Source organism: Galleria mellonella, unplaced genomic scaffold (assembly GCF_026898425.1).
Source record: "Galleria mellonella isolate WM207_F2 unplaced genomic scaffold, CSIRO_AGI_GalMel_v1 utg63, whole genome shotgun sequence".
NCBI lineage: Eukaryota > Metazoa > Arthropoda > Insecta > Lepidoptera > Pyralidae > Galleria > Galleria mellonella.
The window spans coordinates 9,374,364-9,399,113 of NW_026442130.1; the positions used below are offsets into that span (position 1 = coordinate 9,374,364).

Consider the following 24,750-nt stretch of genomic DNA (forward strand, 5'->3'; position numbering starts at 1 on the left):
ATATTGAAGATTATGACAATAATTGAAGCGACATTAGAAAAATAAAATTCCAGACAAATTATCTTTTTGAAGACTAGGCAGCATGGTCTCCGACCTTAGCCTGTTCCAAACGGAACAAATGTACTAAAAAAAAAAAAAAATTAGTTCTGACATTTGACATTGGCATCACCATTCCAGACAAATTATCTTTTTGAAGACTAGGCAGCATGGTCTCCGACCTTAGCCTGTTCCAAACGGAACAAACGTACTAAAAAAAAAAAAAAAAATTGGCATCACCTGTGCATTCCTGCAAAAAGTGCAAGCAGAATTAAAATTGCAAATTATACTTACATTTATAAATTTGTTTACTTATATATTATATAAATTAATATTTAAAGTCATGAACGTTTCAAACATTGAATCTAAAGGTAGCTGTGTAAAAGAGAAGTCATCCAAGAAGTTCAACATCCGAAGACTCCGCTTATCATTAAAATATAGACCTGAAATTCTGAAGTTAATCTTAAAAATGAGGATATGTATCAGAAAGAAAAACTTGATGATATCAAAATTAAAAAGCCACCTGAAGAAGGTAATTTTTACATGTATAGCCTATCAGGTTTTTATTATATATCTTACCATTTTTGATATTATAAATTATTAGTAATAACAAAAGAATTGACTTTAAAAATTGGCATTAAAGTTTTGGATTCTTGCGATTTCTTCTTTATCGCGAAAGTAGCAAACGAATATAAAGCCCCCTAAGGACATCCACTGACCTAAAGTTCATCTAATGATAAACAGTCACTGTAACCTATGGATGCCTGCAACACCAGGGACAATCACTTGTGCATTGTCAATCTTGAACAACTACATACTGTAGTCTCTAGAGAAAAGGTCATCACTGTTATTACTTGTGGTATTATTTTAAATAAAGATTTTCAAGGCATTATGAGTCAGAGCAACCATGATTAGTTAAATTGAAAAAAACTGACACATTTATGTTGTTGTCTTACATACAATTCATGTTGGTAATAAACACTACTTTTCACCAGCTACTGTCAGCATGTTTGTTTTAGTATCATGCAATGTGAATTATATAAAAAATACTCATTAGAATAATTTCAATAACTGTACATCTAGTTCATATTCATTAATTTCTATTTGATTATGCAGTTTATCAATCTTGTATGTTTGTTTAATCTACTTTTTAGGAAAAAATTAGCAGCAGAATAGACTCTTCAACACAGACTGATGACTTAACATTAATTTCAAATATAAATAGTACAGAAAATACTCTAGAAGTAGATTCCAAGACTTCGGGAAAGCTTGTTAAAGACTTACATACACAAACATTAGATATTAACACAAATAGTGATATGATAAATTCAAAGACTGCCAAGTTAGAAAATGAGGAAAAGGGATGGAGTATAGCTGAAGAAAATGGTGAAAATGATAAAAGTATAGCAGATCAAGTGAAAGAGGTGGCTCAAAGTGCTTTACAAGAGTCAGGCATGGTGTATGTTGAGTCGGCTGGCATGTATTATGATTACAAAACAGGGTATTATTATAATCCAGTGAGTTTTTCAATATAGCTATTAATTATGAAGACATATAGTGGTGCAGTGACAATGACTGTGAGCTGTATTAAATATAATGATATCAATTCACTTTATGTAATAGATTGCATAGGCATATTGTTTATAAACAATTGATGGGTATCCATATAACTATAAATAATCACTTACATTGTCATTGTGCCACAGTGTGACACATTATTCTCAGTTTCACATCATTATTAGTTATTATTTTTAAATTGTCGATTGTATGATTATACATTTAAATTGACTGAGTAAACTTTATAATTTCTCAATCTGCTACACATATAATACATAGTAATGTACTGTCCATGTACACGGTTTTACCTGACAGAATTTGGATAAAATGTCCTTTAATCTTTCTGCATAGAAATTTTCATTTAAAAGCATTAATTAATAATATCTTGACAAATTTTCATAGTCATATTATCAATAGGATTAAAAACACAAATAAATGATAAATAAATAAAATATACTTATATCCATATAAAACAACCATTAATTTTAAATTTTGTTTTAGGAACTTGGTTTGTATTATCATACAGACACAGAATGTTATTATTACTATTCAGATGAGAAAAAAACTTTTGTTTTTCACTCATATCCTGATCGCAGAGCTGTCAATCCAGCACTGGAAGCTCATGAAAAAAAGAAAGCCAAGAGGCAAAAAAGGGTTAGTGCCTTATTGTAGCTGTTATGCATGGATTAAGCTTATTTTAATTATAAATTTTATAATCAATATAATTTATAATTAAAATAAGATATTTATTAATTGATATAAAAATATGAGTATTAAAAAAGTAGATGATATAATAAATTGAAATATTGTTTGTATAATATTGCTGTTAGAAAGAGACAATATATTAGAAATTCCTGAAGTAGGTTCCGCAAAACCTGAATATTCCATATAAAAGTATAAAATGATTTACTTAAAAACATTTCTAATACAAGTTTTTATCCATATTTAAATTGCTTTACAGAAATTCAATATACAATTAGTATATTGAATTTCCGTAAAATAAAAGGTATTTAATGGGTGTTCCATTAAAGTTTAGGAACCCTTAACTTGTATAATTACTAGCTTTCATTTTTCGTCTCATGTAGTACTTGTGTGCCAAATTTCATAGTGATTTGTTAAGCCATTAAGGCGCCAAGTATTAATAAACAAATACACTTTCACATTTGTTAGCATATACTACTACTACTAAGAAAACTCAAATAGTTAATTTTATTGTTTCATTCTACTAGACTTAAACCTATGACAAAATATTTAAAATTATTATTTATTTATATATTTTATAGGATAGACAGCAACTATTGAATAGGAAAGGTCATACATACTCATAATTGTCTCAAAGTGGTGTCAAAATTATTCAGACTATTTACCCCTGTATGCCAGTGGTGCAGATTTTTGACTTGGCTTCATTTTCTTTTTTTTATTCTCTAAATATCTAGCAAGATACAATTTTTTTTCTGTTTCAGGTAATGAAAACAGAAGAAGATCTTGAAAACCTGACGAAAAACTTCTCTCAGGTTTCACTCCGAGGCCAAACCGCCTTAGGTAAATAAAATGCTTAGGTCACTCCTCCAATATCAAATAAGATATTAATTTACAGGATAAAGAAGAGGATCCAAGCGAAAAAGCCAGCAAGCCAAAACGCAAAAAGATTATAGAAAAGAAAAAAGAAAGTCTACCTGTTGATCAGAATAATTCAGAAAATAGTAAAAAGTCTGATGAGAAAGAAATAGATATATTTACTGTTGATGAAAAAGAGAAGGGCAGCACAATATCAGACAACCAACTTGAAGATGGTGAATGCAGTGATACTGATAGTGAAAAATCAGAAAATGAAGATGTTCAATCAAATGCTAGTACTTCGACAGCTACTGACGATGGTAACAAATTATTCGTATCAGAATTCTCAAAATAAATTTAATGTATATATATATATATATATATATATATATATAAATTACATTAATAAATTTTTGTATTACATTAGTAATTCCTTTATAATAATATAATATTATTATTTATAATAATAATAATATAAATATGTTAATAACATTAAATATCATCTCAAAATGTTTATTAAAATTTATTGTAATCAAGATATTATTTCCTAAACATGACTATCTAATGAAAAAAGTTTCAAAATTTGTATTGACATACAGACATATCAATTCCATAGTAACTGATTTAAATTCCAGTACTATATTTCTAGCCTTTCTTGCAAATTAGTCTCAAAAACTTAAAAAAAAAATCTGTACATTTTTCATCCTTTATTACTTTAAAATAATTAATACTGTTTATATAAGCTCTGTCGATAGATTTTAAGTGTATTTTAATTACAAATAATTCACGAGTATAAGATCCTGATTAGAATTATGTCTTGACTTTATACTCCTTAATAACCCTAAGACACCCATCAAAATCTGTGAATATCATAAAGCCGAAACCGACCAGGTATTTATAAATTAAAATAAAATTGTGAAAAAGTGCGAGTGTTCTTTGAAACGACCATAAACTTAAAATTCCACCAACTCGTAACACTTTAACCACTTCTTATTTATTGTTGTTGTTTTGTTACATCTTGTGGAAGGTTTTTATATAAAATAATTGAGAATGAAATTTGCAAAAAGTCTATCGTTATGATATTACGCAGACTGCTAGCTTATGATTTCGACAATTTTTATTTATACTCATAAAAATATATACATGTACGATAAAAAAATGTTTCATAATGAATTTTGTGCGTTCCATGTTTGATGTATCCAAATATTACAAAATATAATTATGGAGATATAGTATTAATGTAATAAATATTTTTTGTTTACACTGCCATCTTTAACTAAAATTTATAATCCATGGTCTAGGATTCACTATTTAAAAGTTAAATAAATTAATAAGTTCCAGGCTGCCCTAAACCCAAAAGAATTTTAAGGTTAGGTTTAGTGGACTGATCATGAATATGCGTATATGTATGCTATCTTTTTTTTATTTTTTATTCGTCTTGTTTCAGAATCTGTAGCTAAACATCACCCACCGTGCATGCGTGTGATTGTTCGAGAGACTAACCTACCGAAGCTCAAGATCGGCAGTTTGTTCCTTATTACCAAAGACGGCGGAACCATTGGACGGGAAGGAGACCAACACGTAATTTTAATTAAGGACCATAATATATCAAGGGTAAGTATCCCAATAAAAAATTTAAACATCAAATTCTGCTAAAATATGTAACATAAAGTATGTTACATATTTTAAGACAACCTTCCACAAAGCCAAAACTTAATAAAATAAAATTTATTTGTTGACATCACAAATCACATCGTCTTGACATTCCTGAGGACAAAAGTTTTGTGCCTATGGAGGCAATTTCATTGCCATATCCCACCCTTCAAACCGAAACATAGCCATGCAACCATAGCTGCTTCACGGCAGAAATACTGATGAAACAAGGGACCGTATTAGACGATTCATACAAAGTTTCCATCTGGTAAAATATACTGTATTTTTATATACCAATTATAATACAAACACGATTCGTGCTTTTATAGATTATTTTCTCCAGATTTCGGTACCTTCACATGAAGAACCTTTTTTCGATTATACATTTTCTTTAATATTTAATACATTTTATTATTTACCCTTTGTATCTTGAAGATCAGTGTGTGAACGTTTAATTTTACGTTTCAGACTCATTTGGACATACGATATGATATAACCAATAGGTCATATCTGGCAACTGATTTAGGGTCTAAAAATGGCACTATACTTAATGGTGTTCGGATGTCAGAAAGCCAAATCGTCAGCGAACCTTTAGAAGTAAGTACTTTCTACACTAATTTATTTACGTTGTACATTTTAGAAAGTTGTACATTCAGCAACAAATGTCGAAGAGAACCTGCAGAGTAATAAAAGCCATGAACACCATTGTATACATAAGTATTTCAACAATGCTAGAATTGGTTGAGGATTAAGGTAATATTCTAATTATATAGTGACATATCTATACTACGGAGTAAACGGGTTTTGAAAATCTGTTCATCGACTTTTGATACTTACTAATATGGTAATGTTCCTCTATTAAGTAAACTATATTGGCTCAATGGAAGAATTAACTAACAATTAGTAACTAAGCACGTGGCCAGTCTGATATTAAATAGTCCTAAAGACTCTTCTACTAATATTGGTGTTATATGTTCTATTCCAACTTTGATAAACCCTTCTAGTTTATATAAACTACTCTGTCTAGCAAATTAAATGCACTTTACATAAACAATCTTTTAAAAAAATGTAATAAAGATTCTCTATTTGACTCTCTGATGTGGTAGTAAGTTGTATTAGTTATTTTTAGCTATGGCATTGTTACAGGTATTGCATGGTAGCACCATACAACTGGGCGAGACTAAACTTCTCTGTCACATACATCCAGGAATGGATACTTGTGGTCACTGCGAGCCGGGATTGTTGATGGAATGTAAGATAATTATTAATTAATTAAGTGTAATCACATTAATCTCCTGGCCTTCAACTTCTAAAAAAAAATTATCAGGTAACGAACATTTGAGGTCACAACTCGGAGTACTTCAACGTTATTCTAAGCGGCAGTAAAACTCGAGATCCTTTTTATGCAAAGTAACGTGCCCATCACTGCCCCACAGACGTTGAGCTATAACACATATATTATTATATCTACCTCGTGAAGATCTGAATATTCTTTGATTGCTTTTGAATAATATTCTACAGAAAATATTACATAAATAAAATAATAAAAGAGAATCGAAAATTAATCCTATATTCGATTCTACCCCAGATATTCTATCAGACTATAACGTGGTGATAGATATATTTCAACTTAAAAAATATTAGGAACACTATCAGTGGGGAAAGATCCTCTGTTGCTGATTTAGTGAAATTATTTTATCTATCTTTCTACCCATGCGAAGCTGGGACAAGTCGTGGCTAATAAATCTATTCTAAATTATTAACGTCTGTTATTTTCTTAGCTCACGAAAAAGAGAAAGCGGTCGCGTATACGCGTACGTGCAGCGTACAGAAGCAACACCAGCTGGAGTTGGCGCGGCTGAAGAACAAGTATGCTCCACAGCCGCTCGCTATAGAGGAGACCGCATACAACGACAGGGCACAGGCGCGCCGCGACGCAGTCGGATCATCGCACCACTCTGAGAAAACACACAGCGCCGACGTCGATACGTTAGTTTCGTTCTATTCATCAAATCTAATTTGAACTAATATTATAAAGAGAAAAAAATTAATTTTTTTTGTTTGTAATGGATTAACTTAAAAAACTGCTTAACTCATTTTTAAAATTATTTCCTCTATAGAAAATAACATTATCAACTAGGCTTTATGTTATTAACAAAAATACGTGCGAGACCGGTGTGGTTGTCTAGTTCATAATATTTAAATATTGATATAGCCTTTAGTCATATATATGCATATAATTAATTTGTAACTGGATGACTTCTGTATATAGGAGTAATTTATGAAGTTATTATTTTTTAATTTTTATCTATCTATGTGTTTGTTCCGGCATCACTCCAAATATACTTCACCAAATTGCATGCTGTTTTTACAGCTGTATTCCTAAAGAGTAAACTTGAAATCTAGTATAAAATTTATCTTGATACGTCATCTAAAAATTGTCTATTTCATTTGTTTTCCTTTTTACGCAACCGAACAGCGTATATGCATTTCCAAAATATACGTGTGCGAAGTCATGGACAAAAGCTAGTAATAGAATATCAATATTTTGTTATGGAGGGTAGCAGTAACCTGAGATGATGACTTATGTTAGGTATGGAAGCACATACACACGGTTTCAGTTTTGTTACTGATTTATGTCCTTTTTGCTTACTTACATGTTTATTTATTTTTAGCATGTGTGTACTAAAAACACAAAATGTTTTTCTATCTTGTATATACAAAAAAAAATTGGAGACTAATAGACAGAGTTAAAAATAGAGTGCATTCAAATTAATTAAGCACTTATTTCTAATACTAAATTCAATATACCTTGTCTATTGGAATTTTCACGCGATCTCTTCTCTAAACTATCACTTGCCAATCTCTAATGAATAAGTAACGAGGTCGCGAGAGATTTGTTTCTAATTTTGATTACATTTAAACTCTTATTCATGAAAACGTCAAACATCTTATAGAACTATTATAGCTATTGAACTGTTTCATCTATTTCTTTTGTACAAATTCTCAGTTTGAATGAAAGTGAAATAGTTAAAACAGGTTTTAGTTTTTATGAATAGTTGGTCTACAGTAGATAACTTGTTATTATTCAACAACAGTGATTTAGGTTTTTTTTTTAATTTAATTTAATTTTGACAAAATTATATTTTACAATTATCACCCAAAAAGGAAATAGTTTTTCATTATAAAAAAATATATTAATTCAGAAAGGTTTGAAATTAGTAAAGATACCGCTTTACTTACACAAAAATATAGCCAAATTGAGAAACACTTTTTTTTAAGTCCATTAATAAAATGAACGGGCAATTTAATTGTGAATGCGAATACAATAAACATATTTTAAAGCCACTAAAAGATATCTAAACTCATTTAATTGCTTTTTGCACATCTAAGCGTCCATTAAAATATTTTTACACTTCAAAACGGAAAAAGATGGCCATTATTTCTGTTATTTTATTAATTAAAATAATATATTAAGCTACTGAATTACGCAGTGTCTGGTACAATCAAAGAAAATAAATTATTCCAATTGGTACAGTCAACTTTCTAATTTTATCTATCCATCTCTAACAATCGCTGTGATCTATATATATTTTTTTATAGATAAACATGTTATTGCAACACTATTATTCTATTTGTTATACTGGCAATATATCTTTTGAGATCGATCTCCACAAGGGACTTGGAAATCATAGTGGTTATAACAACTTTACAGCTATCGTTCCTCACTGGTACCCCGCTAATAGAAACCATTATCGCAGACGACATTACCATTCCGTTTTTATTTCCATATTTCCCTCCATTAAAAGAACGAAGTTCACGGTACATAGAATCTAAAAATAATTTTAGAACGTTTCTTATTAAATAGATCATCTAACTGCGTAGTTTGTACAAAAAGTTTGAAAATTATTTTATTATTAAGATTTTCTTTATTCTCTTTGGTTCCCCATGTTGTTCTCTTATGAATATTGTTCCTGGATTTCAGCTTGATTTATAGAGTTGATTGTACCAAAACTCGTATAAAGCCAAGGAAACAAAAGCAAATAGAATTTGATCGTAATATTGAGCCGAACCCTATTCAGCGAGAGGTGTACACTTTATGACGTAATTTTATTTCAACAGGTTTATAGCACCAGAAAACAAAGGATTTAAACTCCTGGAGAAAATGGGCTGGTCGAAAGGCGAAGGCCTCGGCAAGGACAACCAAGGAGGCACAGAGCCGGTATGTATGCGTTTGTACCTTGTCATTTTATTTTTACGACTCCATCCATATAAAGCCATTCATCATCTGACAGTGTTGAAAAACTACAAAATGAATTATGTCTCCGTTTTTGGTTATGACATGGACTAATTAGTTCAGACTGAGTATAATTTGACCTTGCAAGTATTCACCAGGTACCTACTATTATTATACATGTATTATACAAATCGTTCATACACATGTTACTGCAACTATTTTAAACTAAGTATATATTGCAAAATGTTATGTTTTTAACGTGAAGGATTAGTGATTAGATACAATGTGCAATTTGTAATTTTTTAAAATTTAATTAAATTAAATTCATCCCACAACTTAATCGTAAAAATGATGGAACTAGACAGACAGACATTTCATATTTATATGTAATGATAAAAATGAATAGTATAATGTATATAATTATTTCTTGCATAAAAATATTCAAACAATTAAAACTGTTTTACAATTTCAGGTTATTGCTTTAGTGCACTTCAACTTAATATTTAACAAAACTCGCTTTAATGTTTTATGTGTGTATTTTAATGTTTGTTCATAATCCGTATCATAGAGTGGAAATACTTTAATTAGGTCGTAATTTATTCTGCGAACTAATATTCCTTCGTACACTTTATTTCATTGCCATATTCCACTCTTCAAACGGAAACTCTATTTTACGGTAGAGAAACATACTTATACCTTGACCAAATTACTATAGGACCCACACGGCAATAAATACTTGAGATTAAAAAAGGACATAGTATTGAGTATATTGTAGAACTATAGATAGACCATAGACTAACAAAATATATTTCCTTTCTGTTGTTTTTTCATATTCAGTATTGCACATGTAAATATTATCAATTCCGTTCACATTAAACTTCAAGACGTGAAAATATTTTTTGATCGTACCTCCCACTAATAAATACATTTCGAGCTCCTAAAGTGTTCGTTAAATTAATTGCCTATCTATCTCGCTCTAATATACATGTTACTATATTACTCTTTTACGTCACCAATATATTTTTATTCTTAGAGTAGAACATACTAATTATACTGTAAAAAGTAATCAATTCAGACGCGTAATACAAATTGCGCCCACACATAGTTCTGACTCAATTCTTTTACATGTTACAAGTCTGGTTGTTTTAAAAATACTTTTTCCTTATACTGTTTACTATGTTCAATTCGGAATATTTACGGATTCTACGAGTAAGCTACCTGTATATAGATACTCGATAATAGTGGATTGTATAGCTCATTTTTTTTCCTAATTGATTGATTGTGCCACTATTGTCTTAATAATGTGATAATGCCAGGGGAGGGTGGCACTCTCTGGTCTCAAGTCGCTAGGTCGCTTTTATAGTACACGAATACCTCTGGCATCTCATCCACTTACCGTATGACAAGTTAATTATAATATCTTTAAACCTAAGAAGGCTCCAGAAGTTTGGTACATAGTTGGATTCTAGAATAACTCACTAAATACTTTTTATCCTTATACCTGAGCAATAAATAACCGTAATTAAATGCATTGTTAGATAACCAATAAGAAAACTAAATTCTTGATACCTGAGAAATTTTAGCAACTTTTTTTTCTTCAAAAAGTTATCTATGGCTGTATCTTATCGAATTTGAAATTTATAGATATAAAGCTTTATTTTTTTAGTTTTAGTATTTATTGGAGTCATGACATGATTTTTTCAAATCCACTGATAGTACGCGTCTTGCTTAGTTTTTTTTTTTTTTATTATTAGTATAACGAGTGTGTATTACCTCCGTGTAAGGGGGTCGCCCTTTAGTGTCAAGAATCTAGTGCTCTTATACAAGTATGTTTAATATTAGATTCTATTTATAATAAACTGAAATGCTTTCACAAAGGAAAATTGCGAACAGGTGTACCAATTTCTTTTTAAACAATTCTTGAGGCATAACCCTAAAATGTGTTTGTTTATTTTTTGCATGCTGTCTGTCTGTAGGTCAGGCGGGCGCGGGCCTACCTGACCATTTAAAACAATTTGCACACTTTTTTTTCCTTCGCGAGACGCATTAGACTCGACCGAATGATGGCTTGCCATTAACCACGTCCAGACGGTGACGTCGGTACTTGCCTTGTTTAGGGTTGTCAGTTAAATGAACATAGCAAAAATGAGTAATACTCATTGTGTTACTCTAAATTTTTCTATCAATAAATTTAATTTAATAAATCATTATAGATATTGACTTTATTGTCATATACAATCCTACAGTCAAGTATAATTAAGTGTATGAACTAATAATAGAATTTCCAGGTTCAGCATAATTAATCGATTATATTAATTAATAAATGCTTTACAATGACTTTTATAAGTATAAAATAAAAACTTCCTTCCACTGTGTCTTTTTTTATCAACAAACTAATTTATTAAAACTGCTATACTAAGAAAATAAGAAAAAACGAAGAAATACATGTTTGTGTATAATATTAAAAAAAAAAAAGTAATGGAAAAACAAATAAGAAACAACTACAAGAATTTTAAAATAAGATTTATTATTTATTGAGATGTCGCCACAACAATGCTACCTGTAGACCCTAACATCCCAAAACAAGTAAATACCTACAAATAAATATTCAACGATAATCAGTCATTTGTCGCATCTTATTAATGTAGGTGCTTTTAAATTCGAAGACAGCTGGTATGTGAATGTGACTCACATAATTTGTTCTTTAGGGTACGTTGTTTTTCGCGAACTCGCTTCAGACACACTTGACCACCTGTCATCAATCATTTGTACAAGGATTTCGCTTAATAAGACCCTTTGCATTCATATCCGTTCTCGTAACATTGTTGGCTTTAATAAATAAGTTACTGCGATCTGTCGTTGTACAGTCAAAGACACAATTTGTGAAAAAGAAATCTAGAAATTAAAATTCATGTTCGGAACTATTTTAAAAGCGTACACATAGACTTTTACCGAAATGTGGCGGCGATGGAGTTATCTAATAAAATATACAAAAACAAATGGACACTTTTTAATATTTCTGATTGATTAAAAATATAGTGATCATTCAAATTTTTTTTTTTTTTATAAATTGACGTTATTCCGATATTTAAGCGCCTTCATAAGCTTCACCGTGACGAAAAGAATGTAAAAAAATAATTGGTTTCAATAATGTTTCATCCGAGAAACATTATTGTTGTCGGCGTCCTCTTCGCATTAGAGTATTATAATAAGTAAACCTAAAATTTACTCACATTTATGCTAATAATTAGGTTGCCAAGAGTAAAGTTATTTTGAAAATCTCATACAATTTCAAATATATTTTCAGTAATAAACGTGCCTAAATAAATAAATAGAATTTACTAATAGAACTATGCATCCATAATAATACTTTTATATGCTCTTTCAGTTCTCCTTTTATATGTTTATATTTACAGGGATGGTATTTTTTTTAATAATATTTTTATAGTTTTTTTTTTCTTTTTATTTGAAACTATAATGTTCTTTTCTTTGTATTTGTAGACTATTTTCTCACTGGCCATACACAACCCTTGAAAAATATATTTAAAACTTTCCGTTTGTTATTCCGTATTGATAGCATGATTAATCAGATCAAGACATTCAGGACAACCTGTTCCATGTGGTAACACTATAGAATTTTAAGAAGGACAGTTTATTCGTTGAATACGATTTGTGTTATGTATTGGCAATTTATTAAATTTTATGAGTCTGACAATTTTTTGTCTTTTATGAGATAACATAGACTGTTCATATAGAAATTTAATATAAAATTAATATATACATAAAATCCGTTAAAAAGTTTTGAACCAATTCACATTACATTTTAACATTATAACTACCGGTTTAACTCACGTGTAATTATATCGAGAAAGCTCGACTAGTTTTGCGATGAATTCGTGATCCTTAGTCATGAGTGACTGTGACGTCAGGCTCGCGCTTGCGTCGCAGTTGCTCATGACTCGATCTAATTACACGTAAATTAAACCGGTAGTTATTACATTAAATATTTTTAATAATTCACTTTCATAATTAAAACGGTCGTCCAGACTCCTTTTAAGATAATAATTAATTTTCTTGAATGTTAATTGTTGTATTAATTATTATTTTCTATATATTTCTAAAAATAAAAATGGACAACATAAATTATAAAGGAAATTTTATATTTTCAAATTTTCATACACGTATCTCTAGAAATTAGAACACTGGTAAGTAAATGCATATTTCCAACTAGAGAGCCGGTCAGACACCTATTTTAACATGTTTATTTGACTACGAGTACAAGTGGGCATTGTTAATAGCAGATGTAGTCATGGCAAGACTAGTAACTACTGGTGGCGAATCAGAATCAATAAGCAGACGCTATCGCAGATAAATTACGTTCAATTTGGACGTAAACACTGTAATGATACATAATGCACGCCTACGTGCTGCGCGAGCGGCTCGTTGAGAGATAATATATGATGTGCCTTCGATCGTCAATACTTCTAGATGTCCAGTTAGGGTGTTAAAAGTAGCCCAGTAAACTTCGCTACAATTGCAAAGTGGGTTCTTATTTTTATTTCGACACAAACCAATATGAGTTTTATCAGTTTTTCATTAACATATAGGTCACATTAAAATTATTAAAATTTTACATCGCTATTTTTTCAATGGTATACAGAATGTGAACAAGGGTATGCTCGAGTTCTTCTTAAGTTCACGAAGAGTTATCTAAATAGTATTATTGATCGAGTGGCATGTCAAACATTACACTCCCAACATTGTTGCCAATACGCGCGTACGTTAGCTATACTTAAATACCTACTTCATTGATAAAATTAAAAAAAACATACGGTATTTCTGAAACAATTTGAGAAAGATTATATAGTATTATGTTTGTGGAACAAGACCTCAAATTATTAATCGTCACTGGATTCTAAAGTAAACGTACAATTACGACTACAAAGTAAAATACAGGATACAGAGATAAAACATCTTAATTCTCGGTAATAATAATGCTTTAGGGATCCTTAGACGTCACAACGTGACTGATGTTCATATTTGCGTATTTAGAGGGGAGGACGGATAGATCACTCCCAACCTAAAATCGTCTGGTACCTATAACCATTTTTAAAGACCAGGCCCCCCTGGGAAATAAATATGCCAATGGATATTTATGATGCCATTCATGTATATAGGCGACGGTAAACACTTCGGTCAGGCGGGTGGGCAATCTACGGATTTGTCATTCCAGGTTGCTAAAAAAAAATATTCTATCTATAAACTAGTAAGCTATTGTTAAAGGTTTTTTTTTCTTTTAAATTTTTACATTTCTGGCGATAGTATAGAACATTACAAAAAACCAAAACAAACGACCTATCTGCATTTGTCTACTTCCCTTTTACTTCTTCTAAATCACGCAACGAATTTTAATACTGGTTGTAGTATCTTTTAAACATTTTTTGTACGTTTTTTTATGTAGGTATAATCTATCTTAAATTAATTTTTGTATCGGTAGATAAAATATTGAATGTTTTGTATTAAGTTGACCCATGTAAATTAGGCACAGATAGATAGATATTAATACATACAGGGTTTGAAAAATAATATTATAAAGTAAATGTTTTAAACTGCTATTCTTACTCGAAGTGCCTCCTTGTACGAGTACTTTGTACAAGTTCTAACAATCACTAGTACTTACGCACATGCAAATAACCGCTAGCGTTAAAACGCACGTTTTGGTATTTCCAGGAGTGCTGTACCAATAGAATCTCTAGTTCTGTGTCCAACCTTGTTATATTTGAGGTTACGGTATTGTTATAGAACGATCCTTTGAATTCGTAATTTTACAGGCAGTACAAGATACATTTTCCAGTTTCACACTTTTTACTGGAGTGTGTACTAGGAACTTTACTAATAAAAGATAAAATAAAAGATCAATAAAAAATATTTAAAGCATTTTAAACTTAAAATCATATAATAAAACAAATGTTTTATTTTTCATGTAGTTCTAAATTCAAGTCCGCCCTTCTGATCGACGTCATACTGAGTAATTTAATTTTAATCATTCAAATAGCGTTGAATTTTTTATGATATCTCAAGCATCGTAAAATAGTAAAAATGAATACAACGGCCGTAATTATTTTTTATACCGTTGAGATGGTAAACAAATATACGGCTTACCTGATGGTAATCTTTAACGCGCGCGTTGCCGATCCTGAAGTAACCTCTTTACCCCATTTTAAAGATGCCTTTTATAATAATTAATAAAACGTATCCTAAGGATTTTAAAAACATATTACCTACTGCAACATACCTAATAACACCTAATTTAATATTTAAAATATTGAATTATTTGAATTTATAAATTTGACAATTGGAGTTTTTATGTTGTGGTTATGTCCATTTATCCCACTTTGCCTTTAGGATGTGTACTTTGTTAACAATACAATCAAGCAGGATATTTTACTATATTTCTGCATAATGTTGGCGACACTTGAGTGTCGTGCAAATACTTGACCATGCCTTTACAACGAAGATAGGTACACCACTCAAGTATTTTTTTTTTACTGAACTTACATTGGACGTATTTTCAGAGATTGCTTTGTCCCAAATTAAACAGAGTTGACTATGTGTACTAGACCACTGATAAATATACTGAAATATAAAACATACATTGTTTTTGTTAATACATTTATATTACACACCCAAAATAATATAGATAGGTAGATTTATTCCCACGATACCCCCTTCGTGACCGGAACAAAATAGTTTGTCTTTCTTCATCAGATAGAGCTATGACAGAAATGGACGATCGATTCTATGACCCTATTTCTCTAAACCTAATACATTAGAATCTTGATTATCTGAATCAAATAAAACCAAGGGTATTCCATATAATAAAAAATCCGGATAATCGATTTCGAAAGTAAACAATACATAATTAAATTTAAATATTTTTTTTAAATATAAAGGGGTTTACATACATAATTCAATTAATACATAATATCATTTTTAAATCGGTAAATAGAAACGCGAAGATTAAGTCCAGTTAATCGAATATTCGGAGAATCAATGTTCGAATAATCGAGATTCTACTCTATTTTAATTTGATATCTTCGCAAAATTACTATCTTCTGAACCGTCATAAAGAAAATATAATAATTTTGACTTAAATCTCTTAGAATTTTAATTCATATTAGCTTGTTGAATAATAATATTTTTTTGTATAATTTTGTTTTGTTGTTTTTTTTTATTTAGTTGTATTGCTAAGCTATCAAATTATAATATTAGGTTAAGAGATAGAATTAGAGAAATGACGCCTTGGAATCGACCCCAGATAACAAACTTTTACAATATGATATTAGGAAGAATGTTAATGTATCTATTATTCTCCTATTTAAATATTATATTCAAGAAGTACTATTATAGTAGACGTCTTTATTGGTTAAATGTCAAATTAAGCCTTTTCAGTAACTTTGTGAGTTGGTTACAAATACGTGCAATGGAACAATGTGGCAGTAATAAGCTTATCGTGGGAGATAATAGTAAATACGTGTATTATAGTGACCAGGACAGAAAAACAAACTAATAAAATTATATTTTCATTGACCATAGCGTTTATACCTCCGTGTACGTATGATTTCATTCTACATTTTATATTTACATATACCAAAGATGGTGATAACAATTATTACTACTCATAGTATTATAAATTTATTTGTTTGTTACCTCTTAGAGCCTCAACTAATCATTATTTGTTATATATAATATATATGTACTATATGTAATAGAGAAGGGCATAGACTTTTTATCCGATCAGGTATAAATTCTTCATATCCTGGTCACGCGGTTAACGTCATAGGTAAAAGATAGTGATGTGATAGAATTTAAGAAGCTTTAATCTTCACAAAATTAAAATGGACCAACACAGGAGCAAACTCTGTCTATTACAAAAAATGAGAAAATCTATTCAAAGTCGGCTACGTAGTCGCGTAAAATAGTCGCAAGAATATAAAACGAATTAAGTCTTCTGAAAAGTATTTAGAAATAAAGTTCTAGAAATAGCCTATCGATGGTAAAAATATCCTTAAAAGTCTATTCAGAACTGAAAACGATATTTTGAAATATTAAAAAAAATGCAACAAAAACAGAATCTTCATCTTATCCTTTAAATATTCGTAAATTCAAATTTACATTTTTCTATTAAATATAGCATTGTTTTATAAATGTTAAATCCGAGATCTGTTTTTTTAATAACAAATCATTTAATAACAGGCGTACTTAAGTGTGAACGGCCCGTAAATCTGAGTTATACAAACAAAATAATTCGCTATACATAAGTTTTTACGTTTTCTATTGTAGGTTGTAGGTACAATGTGTAAAGTCATCTATTTCCTATTTGATGTCCTGTTCTGTGTCCTGGACAACCTTTTTGTAATAGCTAATTATATATGGTTTTTATTATTATAATCTCATAATGGTAATGAGGTCAGCACAAATAATATTATTAAAATTAACTTAAATTACCACTCGAATGGGATACATGCAATATTGTAGTATGTAAAAATCTTTCGATTACTATTGTAAACAACATTATTTGTTCTCACATAGAGAAATCACAGCAGGGAACTTATTTTCTGAGTAATAATGAAAGCATTTATAAAGCAAATAGCCTATTTGTAATTTCAAATAGCTCATTAACATACATTTATCTATATTCACGTTCGAATCCTTGTGAAATAGATAGAGAGGACCATGTGCCAAAGATCATATCCTTACGTACATCTGTATCATTCATTCTTACAAATCGTCTCGTAATGAAATTTGACTCCTTCCGCAAATAAGCAAATCGTCTATTCCACTATCGATAACTTTGATTATCAATATCTTACCTCAATGGAAACTAATCAGAAATAAAGGCTGTATAAATAATTAGTTTAAATAGTATGTTTTAATAGATCATAATCAAATTGTTAATAGACGGATATCTGATTCAACCGAAAAACAGTCTATTGATGTCCAAAGGTAGTACAAATAAAAAATCAATTAGTTGTTAAATGTTTCATTTTGTTGAGATTTCATTTAGAGAATCTGTGTATGATAATTATAACAAAACTGTGTTAAATTTTCAATAAATTCTATTAAAATAGACTATATATACTGTTATCTAGTCCCAAAATAATCAGAGCTTGTTCTATGTACAGTAGATAACTAATAGATATATATACATTTTGTAAATAAATAATAAAAACGCCCAATTCTACAATAATAATGTAAATTTAACGACATGAAATGACATTATTTTATTTTTTAGGTATATAAATGCTCATATAAATATGTAAATAATTTAATTGAGTGCCCAGACTACATTCCACTTTATTTTGCCAATTAGTCACATATTAATAATGAAGTGACACCTTAATTTGTTTCCAATGAAAAACTACTCAAGTTGTATCAGATAAATTAAGAAATGCGTCACTCCGGTAGCCTAGCCAGTGACGCAGCAGATTATTCTTATATTTACTTGTTTCTTTTTTGTTTATTTTTCGGCATATGTTTACTAATTCTGAATCGATTTTATTTTTACAGTCAGAGATAATATATGCAGGAAATTCTCATCGTTCTCCAATGTTTTATATCGATTGGAGTCAATGTTTTTGCAGCATAAAATGTACTTATTAAATTATAATCTCATAATTTCAGTTTATATGTATTACAGTGTATATAATTTCAGTTTATTATATGGTCTAACTCTTTCTTTCATTAAAATAACAATATTCTACCTAGTATTTTAAGAATTACAGTATTTCGCCACTTTAATTCAAATATTATTTTTAAAACTCATGTTCATTTTTTATTAGATATCGATATCATCATCATCATCATCATTATTCCAGCCATTATCCGTCCACTGCTTGACATAAGCCTTCCCCATAGATTGCCATAAAACGGTCCTGAGCCACCTGCATCCACTTACTCCCTGCAACGCATTTCAGATCGTCACTCCATCTAGTGGCGGGTCGTCCTGCGTTTACACGTACGTAGTCGCCACTTAAGAACTTTTTTCCCCCATCGGTTGTCGATATCTTTATACATACGGGAAATTAATAAAACACATTACTTTTGCCGTTTCCGACTTATTCCGGAAGTCTTCTTCAGAGGGCAAAAACACAATGAATTCATTAATTTCTCGTATGTATATAGACACTTTCTTTCACATTCAGAAATTAGCGCAATACAAAAAGGCATTTCAATAGCTAAAATAGATTTATTAGACGTTTGAGTTTTTTTATGAATAACTGGTTTATTTGCAAATATTTTAAATGTGTAACCGTGCATTTGGGAATCCTAAATAATCCTTCATTGCCCTATCGGAATGTGTTGTCGGAAGGTATTTTTCAATCTCTTAATAATAAAAGGCTTAAGTTTACAAAATACCAAAAAAATACTACATGAGAGTTATTAGTTATTTTTTTTAAGACGAGCGGTATAAGGTTTTATTTTTTAAAATAAAGCCCGCTACAACCCACGCTAACAATAAACTTTATTTTGGGACTTCACAAGATGCAGTCTTAAAATTCGAACAAAAATTTGTAGGTACTCTTACTTAAACTGCCTTTTAAGCGGTCAAAAAGCACATAAATGAAAAGATAAAGTTTAAGTAAACGTTAACATCAATCTCGTGCACAAATTTTAACAACATTAAGGTCTTATTTATAATAATACTACGTTTTCCCTATATCTTAAATTTAAACATATACCCAGACCACACCTGAAGAACTAATTTAATATCGTGGTTTTGTATCAAAAGAAATGTTGAGCCGAAAGTAGTATTAAAATTTATACCACAAGCAATTTTTTTTATAAAATTATTATAACTTTTACAACACAAATTAAAAACAATAAGAATGAAATTTATGTGTAAAAGAAAATTTTATGTTTTCTTTTAAATTTATGAATCATTTATGAATGTAAGTGCGATATGATGGGCCAACAAAACTGACTTCATGCACACGTACCGTCCGCTCAGGCGGGGTTATCATTTTATTTTCATATTATAAAAAAAAACTCAGACTCTGCAGTATTTTCGTCTTTCTTTATTAGCATTATAGATAGCCTTTAATTCCCCTTAAAGAATATGGACACGAAATCATACGCCAGTAATGATGTATGTGTCACTGTTATTAGAGTATCATATGATTGCGGTTATTTTGCGGTAAAACCGAACAACAATGTTGCCGTAATATTGACTTACCGCGCCGCCGCAAGGATAATTCAATGCGCAAGCTAAATGAATCGTGAGTCGTGGCGAAACATTGTTTCATGTATATACGATGGTACGTGTAAAAATTTCACCAACTTGCTTGTGTCAAGTCAATTAACTCCAAATAGATTTACAATATAGGCATAGAGAATCAAGTGCTAAAAACGTTACATATATCACTTGTTTCATTCACTTTAAATAAGAATAACATCTATCCAAACGGTTCTGTTTTATAAATCACAATAATCCCGAAAGTCTAAACAACTAACTTCACTACAAATAAGAACTCACGAAAACCTATTCAAGTAATTAAATAGTTGAAAGTGATTTTTACCGACTGTTTTTGGCCTGTTTATGTCTTTTGATGCATCATCTTAAGGTATATGAACATAATACAGACAAGAGATTATCGTGTAAACTGGTACATAATTAGTTCTAAACCTAGTGCTCATAGCAGTAAGTGTAGAACTTGAACAACGATGTGGCCATATAAACGCGAACATGGCGTTTTGCAAATCACCCGTCCGCCCACAGTCGCGGAAATCTCTGGATAACCTTTAAAATATATGAGATACATTGCACGAGAGTCGCCTTTGGCCCTTCCCTGTTCGTATTAAGTGCGATTCAAATGCTCGATTCCACTTTGTATCTGTCACCAATGAGTGCTTATTTAGTAATTGATCCTGTATTGTTATATCTGTGGAAAATAGTCTCTAAATAGTATAAAACGAAGTTGAGCGTGTACGCTTATGATTTTTTTTTATATATCACTGAGGTAGCAAAGAAGCATTCGGCCCACCTGATGGTAAGCAGTTATAGTAGCCTATGAACACCTGCAATATCAGGGGTATTACGCGCGCGTTGCCGAACCTGAAGAAATCTCTTTCGACTCTTGTCGACTGGCGCTTTGTTTAAATCCAGGATTCATCATCTGTAACGATGTCGTAAACACGCCGGGACGAGCCTGCTTCAAATTTGTCTATCATATCATGGCACCATTCCCCCCTTGTCTGCTTCTGAACTTCGGTGAGGTTTTGCGGCACCCAGCGTGAAACTATCCTCCACACCCGTAGATACACGTGTAGAATTTCGTGAAGGCTTCCTGATCCAATCTGATGTATATACTGAATCTCTTGGTATGTAACTCGTCTATTGTCTTGGATAAAATTTTTCACTGCTAACACGTTTTCTTCCGTAACAGCCGTCAAAGGGCGACCACTTTTTCTTCATCCCCAAAGTTAGTTGACTGCTGTTAAATTCATTATACCAACGATACACGGTTGCCTTAGAAGAGCCTTCATCCATGAATGCCATTTGAAGTCTGTCGTACGATTCGTCCGGTTTCAGGCGACACTTAAAATCGTAAAAAATCATAGCGCGAAAATGATCTCGACGCAAATTCATTTTACAATGAGACACGGTAATTTTAATTAACTCGAAAAAAAATGTGGAGGGAAGTTTTAAATTTAGAACGTATCTATTTTTACTTATAAGTAATCATATTTTTAAATAAATTATAACGCCGGTTTCACATACATAAAAACTTTTTCTCGCAATAATTACTGTCATCTTTTATACAGTCCAATCACATTATATAAAAGATAAATATGCTCACGACTATAATCCGTAATGCACTTTTCGCCTAAAAATTATTTTCTATTATGATCATTGGTTGTAAATTAACTAGGAATCGGTAATATACAGTCATATCTATATATTTTAGTTACAATATCTATGTATTGGTCCAATAATAGATATGTTATATATCAGTTGTCCAAACAAATAGTATAAGCGATATCAAAATGGGTGTATCTTTGAATACCTTTTTTCCGCAATCAATTTTCAGTGGAACCTAATATATAGATATTGGAGCGATATGGATATTACCCATGCTTATTAGGAACTACTACATAAAACATTGCGAACATCTTTTGTTTAGACCTTTAGATCTTTTGTTTAATAAATAAATACATAAACAAATTGACGAGTCATTACAAAATCAGAATATTCTAAAATTTTAGCAGAAAGTATCAAGTAATGTAATAAGTATTTAAAGGAGAACTTCTAAAAAGAAAAGATTCTTAATTAATTTTTTTTTGTAGCTATTGTCACACGATTACGTCAAGAAAATCGAACCAATTTTAATTTTTTGTGCCATCGATGTCGTAGTTCTCATATTAGTTTCGTATCAATTTTGTGATAATTGAAACTACTTTTTTATTTCTAAGCAAAAAACTACTTGTTACAAAGCCAGTATATATCAAATAATGAAAACACAAAACCACGACAATGTAATGTGTCTACGAAAAATCTTAACGTTTACAGGTGTTTTTTTTTTTTACGATAAAAGTCTCTGCTTTTTGTGGAACAAACAGTAGATATAAATATCACAAATTTTATTATGAACTGTGACTATCATGCGACCAATTTAACGCTGAAATGTAAATACTTATGTTAATAAAAACGTGAATGAACGCGCGCCGGCAGAAAGCGCACGGCGTCTCCGCCATGCCAGACAATGCAAATAGCTTCGCACGCCACGCCAGTCACAGGGTCGCCGATCACCAGTTGCTTGCTCGGTTCAACTAAACAGTGCAGCAATTTTGCCTCTCCGGGCAGGAGAGGCAAAATTGCTATATTGGGCAATGATATTTGCCGTTCTTTTTTTAACGGTTAACAACCATTCATTTCAGCCGTCCTGGTTATTACCCTCCCTTGTCCTCTCTCTTGTAAATTAGGTTCTGTACTAACACCACAGTTCCATTTATTTTCTTAGTGTTACTACGAGTATTGGCGGTTTTTAATGGTAAATCTATAGCAGGCTCGTAGATGCATTAAAAATGTATGTCTACAATAAAATCATCAGTGCCTTACATTTTATTCATAACTTGTAAATCCGCACCTTTTATTACAAATTAAAGTATATATAACTAATCTATCTACATTATTAAATAGCCAAAATTATGTCTATGAACATTGCAAAATATTTCAAATGTGAATATTCTACATTGATTTTTTTAAAAAGTTCTAATTCCTAATGCTCTATTTAAAATAATTTATTTAAATTTGAAAAAGGGACATTGTTCGAACACACATTTGAAACTTAGCGCAAATAATGTTTAAATTTATCATAGTGTAACTTGCAAAACTTTTTTAACAGGTAAAAAATCCAACCATAAAGTCAGAACTATTTCAAGAATAAGTGCAGTAAAATTCCTTCCTTTCTTTAACATACAATCGACAATGACTGTCTGAAACCTTCAAAAAGAAATCAAACTGCACGTTCTGTATGCATACACCCATATCGCCTTCACCTTTGTGCACGCTCCGTAAAACCAAAACATTATCGTGCTTCATTATCGCTTTAGTACTCGTGTATTTTGCATTTTTAAACGCGTTATGCTACGCGTTCGAGACCATTCCGTTGGTCTCTTAGGTATCCATAAGCTATGAAGGCCGCAATAGCAACACTACGAAACGAGCTGAACGTAGGCCCGGGCAATTTAAATCGAAAGTTTACGGCTGCCTTTATTGACATGATTCCACGCCCAAGTGTTTAACATCGCGATATATACCATTTAAAAGGACAGTCTAAAGTCGTTTCGGGTTTATCTAGCTTTTTATTGTTTTGCCAGAACGTTTTTTATGTGCTGACTTACAGTAAATTTTCTTTTGTAATATCATCTAAACTCTAAATGTTGTGGACGTCTGGTCGCAGAGCGTATGTTTGTTAACACGACGCGCGACGCTGTAATCAGTGGGTATACAGAATATTTGCAATTTGCATGTCCGTCAGTCGGTGCATGCACGTTTATGTGCGAGCCAGTGGTCGTAAACCGATATAAGCAGAGAACGTGCAATTCGTATGCAGATGTGGAAACACGCGACCTGCGCCAAGAGTTTCTGTTTTGCGCTATTAAAATCAAACACCACCTCAAAGAATTATCTACTTGGCATAGCTTTTAGAATTTTCTGAGTTATATTTTTCCCATTAAATATGATAGCAAGCTCTACAATTTAATAAAATATTGCCACAGAAAATATTACATAGCTCTTTCTAGTCCCGAACTAAGTTTGTACTATAGATACTAGCTTACTGATAAATATATACTAACACTTTATACACGTATAGCTCCAGTATCCGTCTGGCCTATTTTACTATTTTATTAAATCTCACTTCTTATGCGAGTCACGTATATGGCTCATTCATCATTGCGACTAGCGACCAGACACAAATCAGCCGGGTTCAGCCGACCACTTACGATGCGAACGCTCTATACACCCGCAAACTTCTTATTATAATAACTGCAAAAAAATCGTATTCTAAGTATACATATACGATTTTTTAAAAAAAAAATAGGTACCTAGTAAAACTTAATTAATTTAAAACTTTCGCGTTGTTGATACATATTTTAAATACACTATCAGGACATAACACGATGAAATAATTTTTGCAGGTAAATAG

At 30.9% G+C, this 24,750-nt stretch overlaps 1 protein-coding gene across 4 annotated transcripts in view; it reads left to right on the forward strand.

Moving 5' to 3' along the window:
• The first annotated feature begins 242 nt into the window (after positions 1-242).
• LOC113521669 (angiogenic factor with G patch and FHA domains 1) overlaps positions 243-24,750 on the forward strand; it is a 33,016-nt gene continuing 8,508 nt past the window's right edge. Inside the window, exons 1-10 of one of the 4 annotated variants that reach the window (XM_026907282.3) lie at positions 243-568; positions 1,191-1,553; positions 2,095-2,247; positions 3,057-3,107; positions 3,191-3,470; positions 4,598-4,764; positions 5,272-5,400; positions 5,950-6,055; positions 6,585-6,792; positions 8,926-9,025. In XM_026907282.3, the coding sequence (XP_026763083.2) occupies positions 380-568; positions 1,191-1,553; positions 2,095-2,247; positions 3,057-3,107; positions 3,191-3,470; positions 4,598-4,764; positions 5,272-5,400; positions 5,950-6,055; positions 6,585-6,792; positions 8,926-9,025 (1,746 nt within the window). In that variant the 5' untranslated portion in view covers positions 243-379. Of the gene's footprint in view, positions 569-1,190; positions 1,554-2,094; positions 2,248-3,056; positions 3,136-3,190; positions 3,471-4,597; positions 4,765-5,271; positions 5,401-5,949; positions 6,056-6,584; positions 6,793-8,925; positions 9,026-24,750 lie in introns of all 4 variants that reach the window. The other 3 variants (XM_031909966.2, XM_052899989.1, XM_052899990.1) reach the window with 3 other exon arrangements.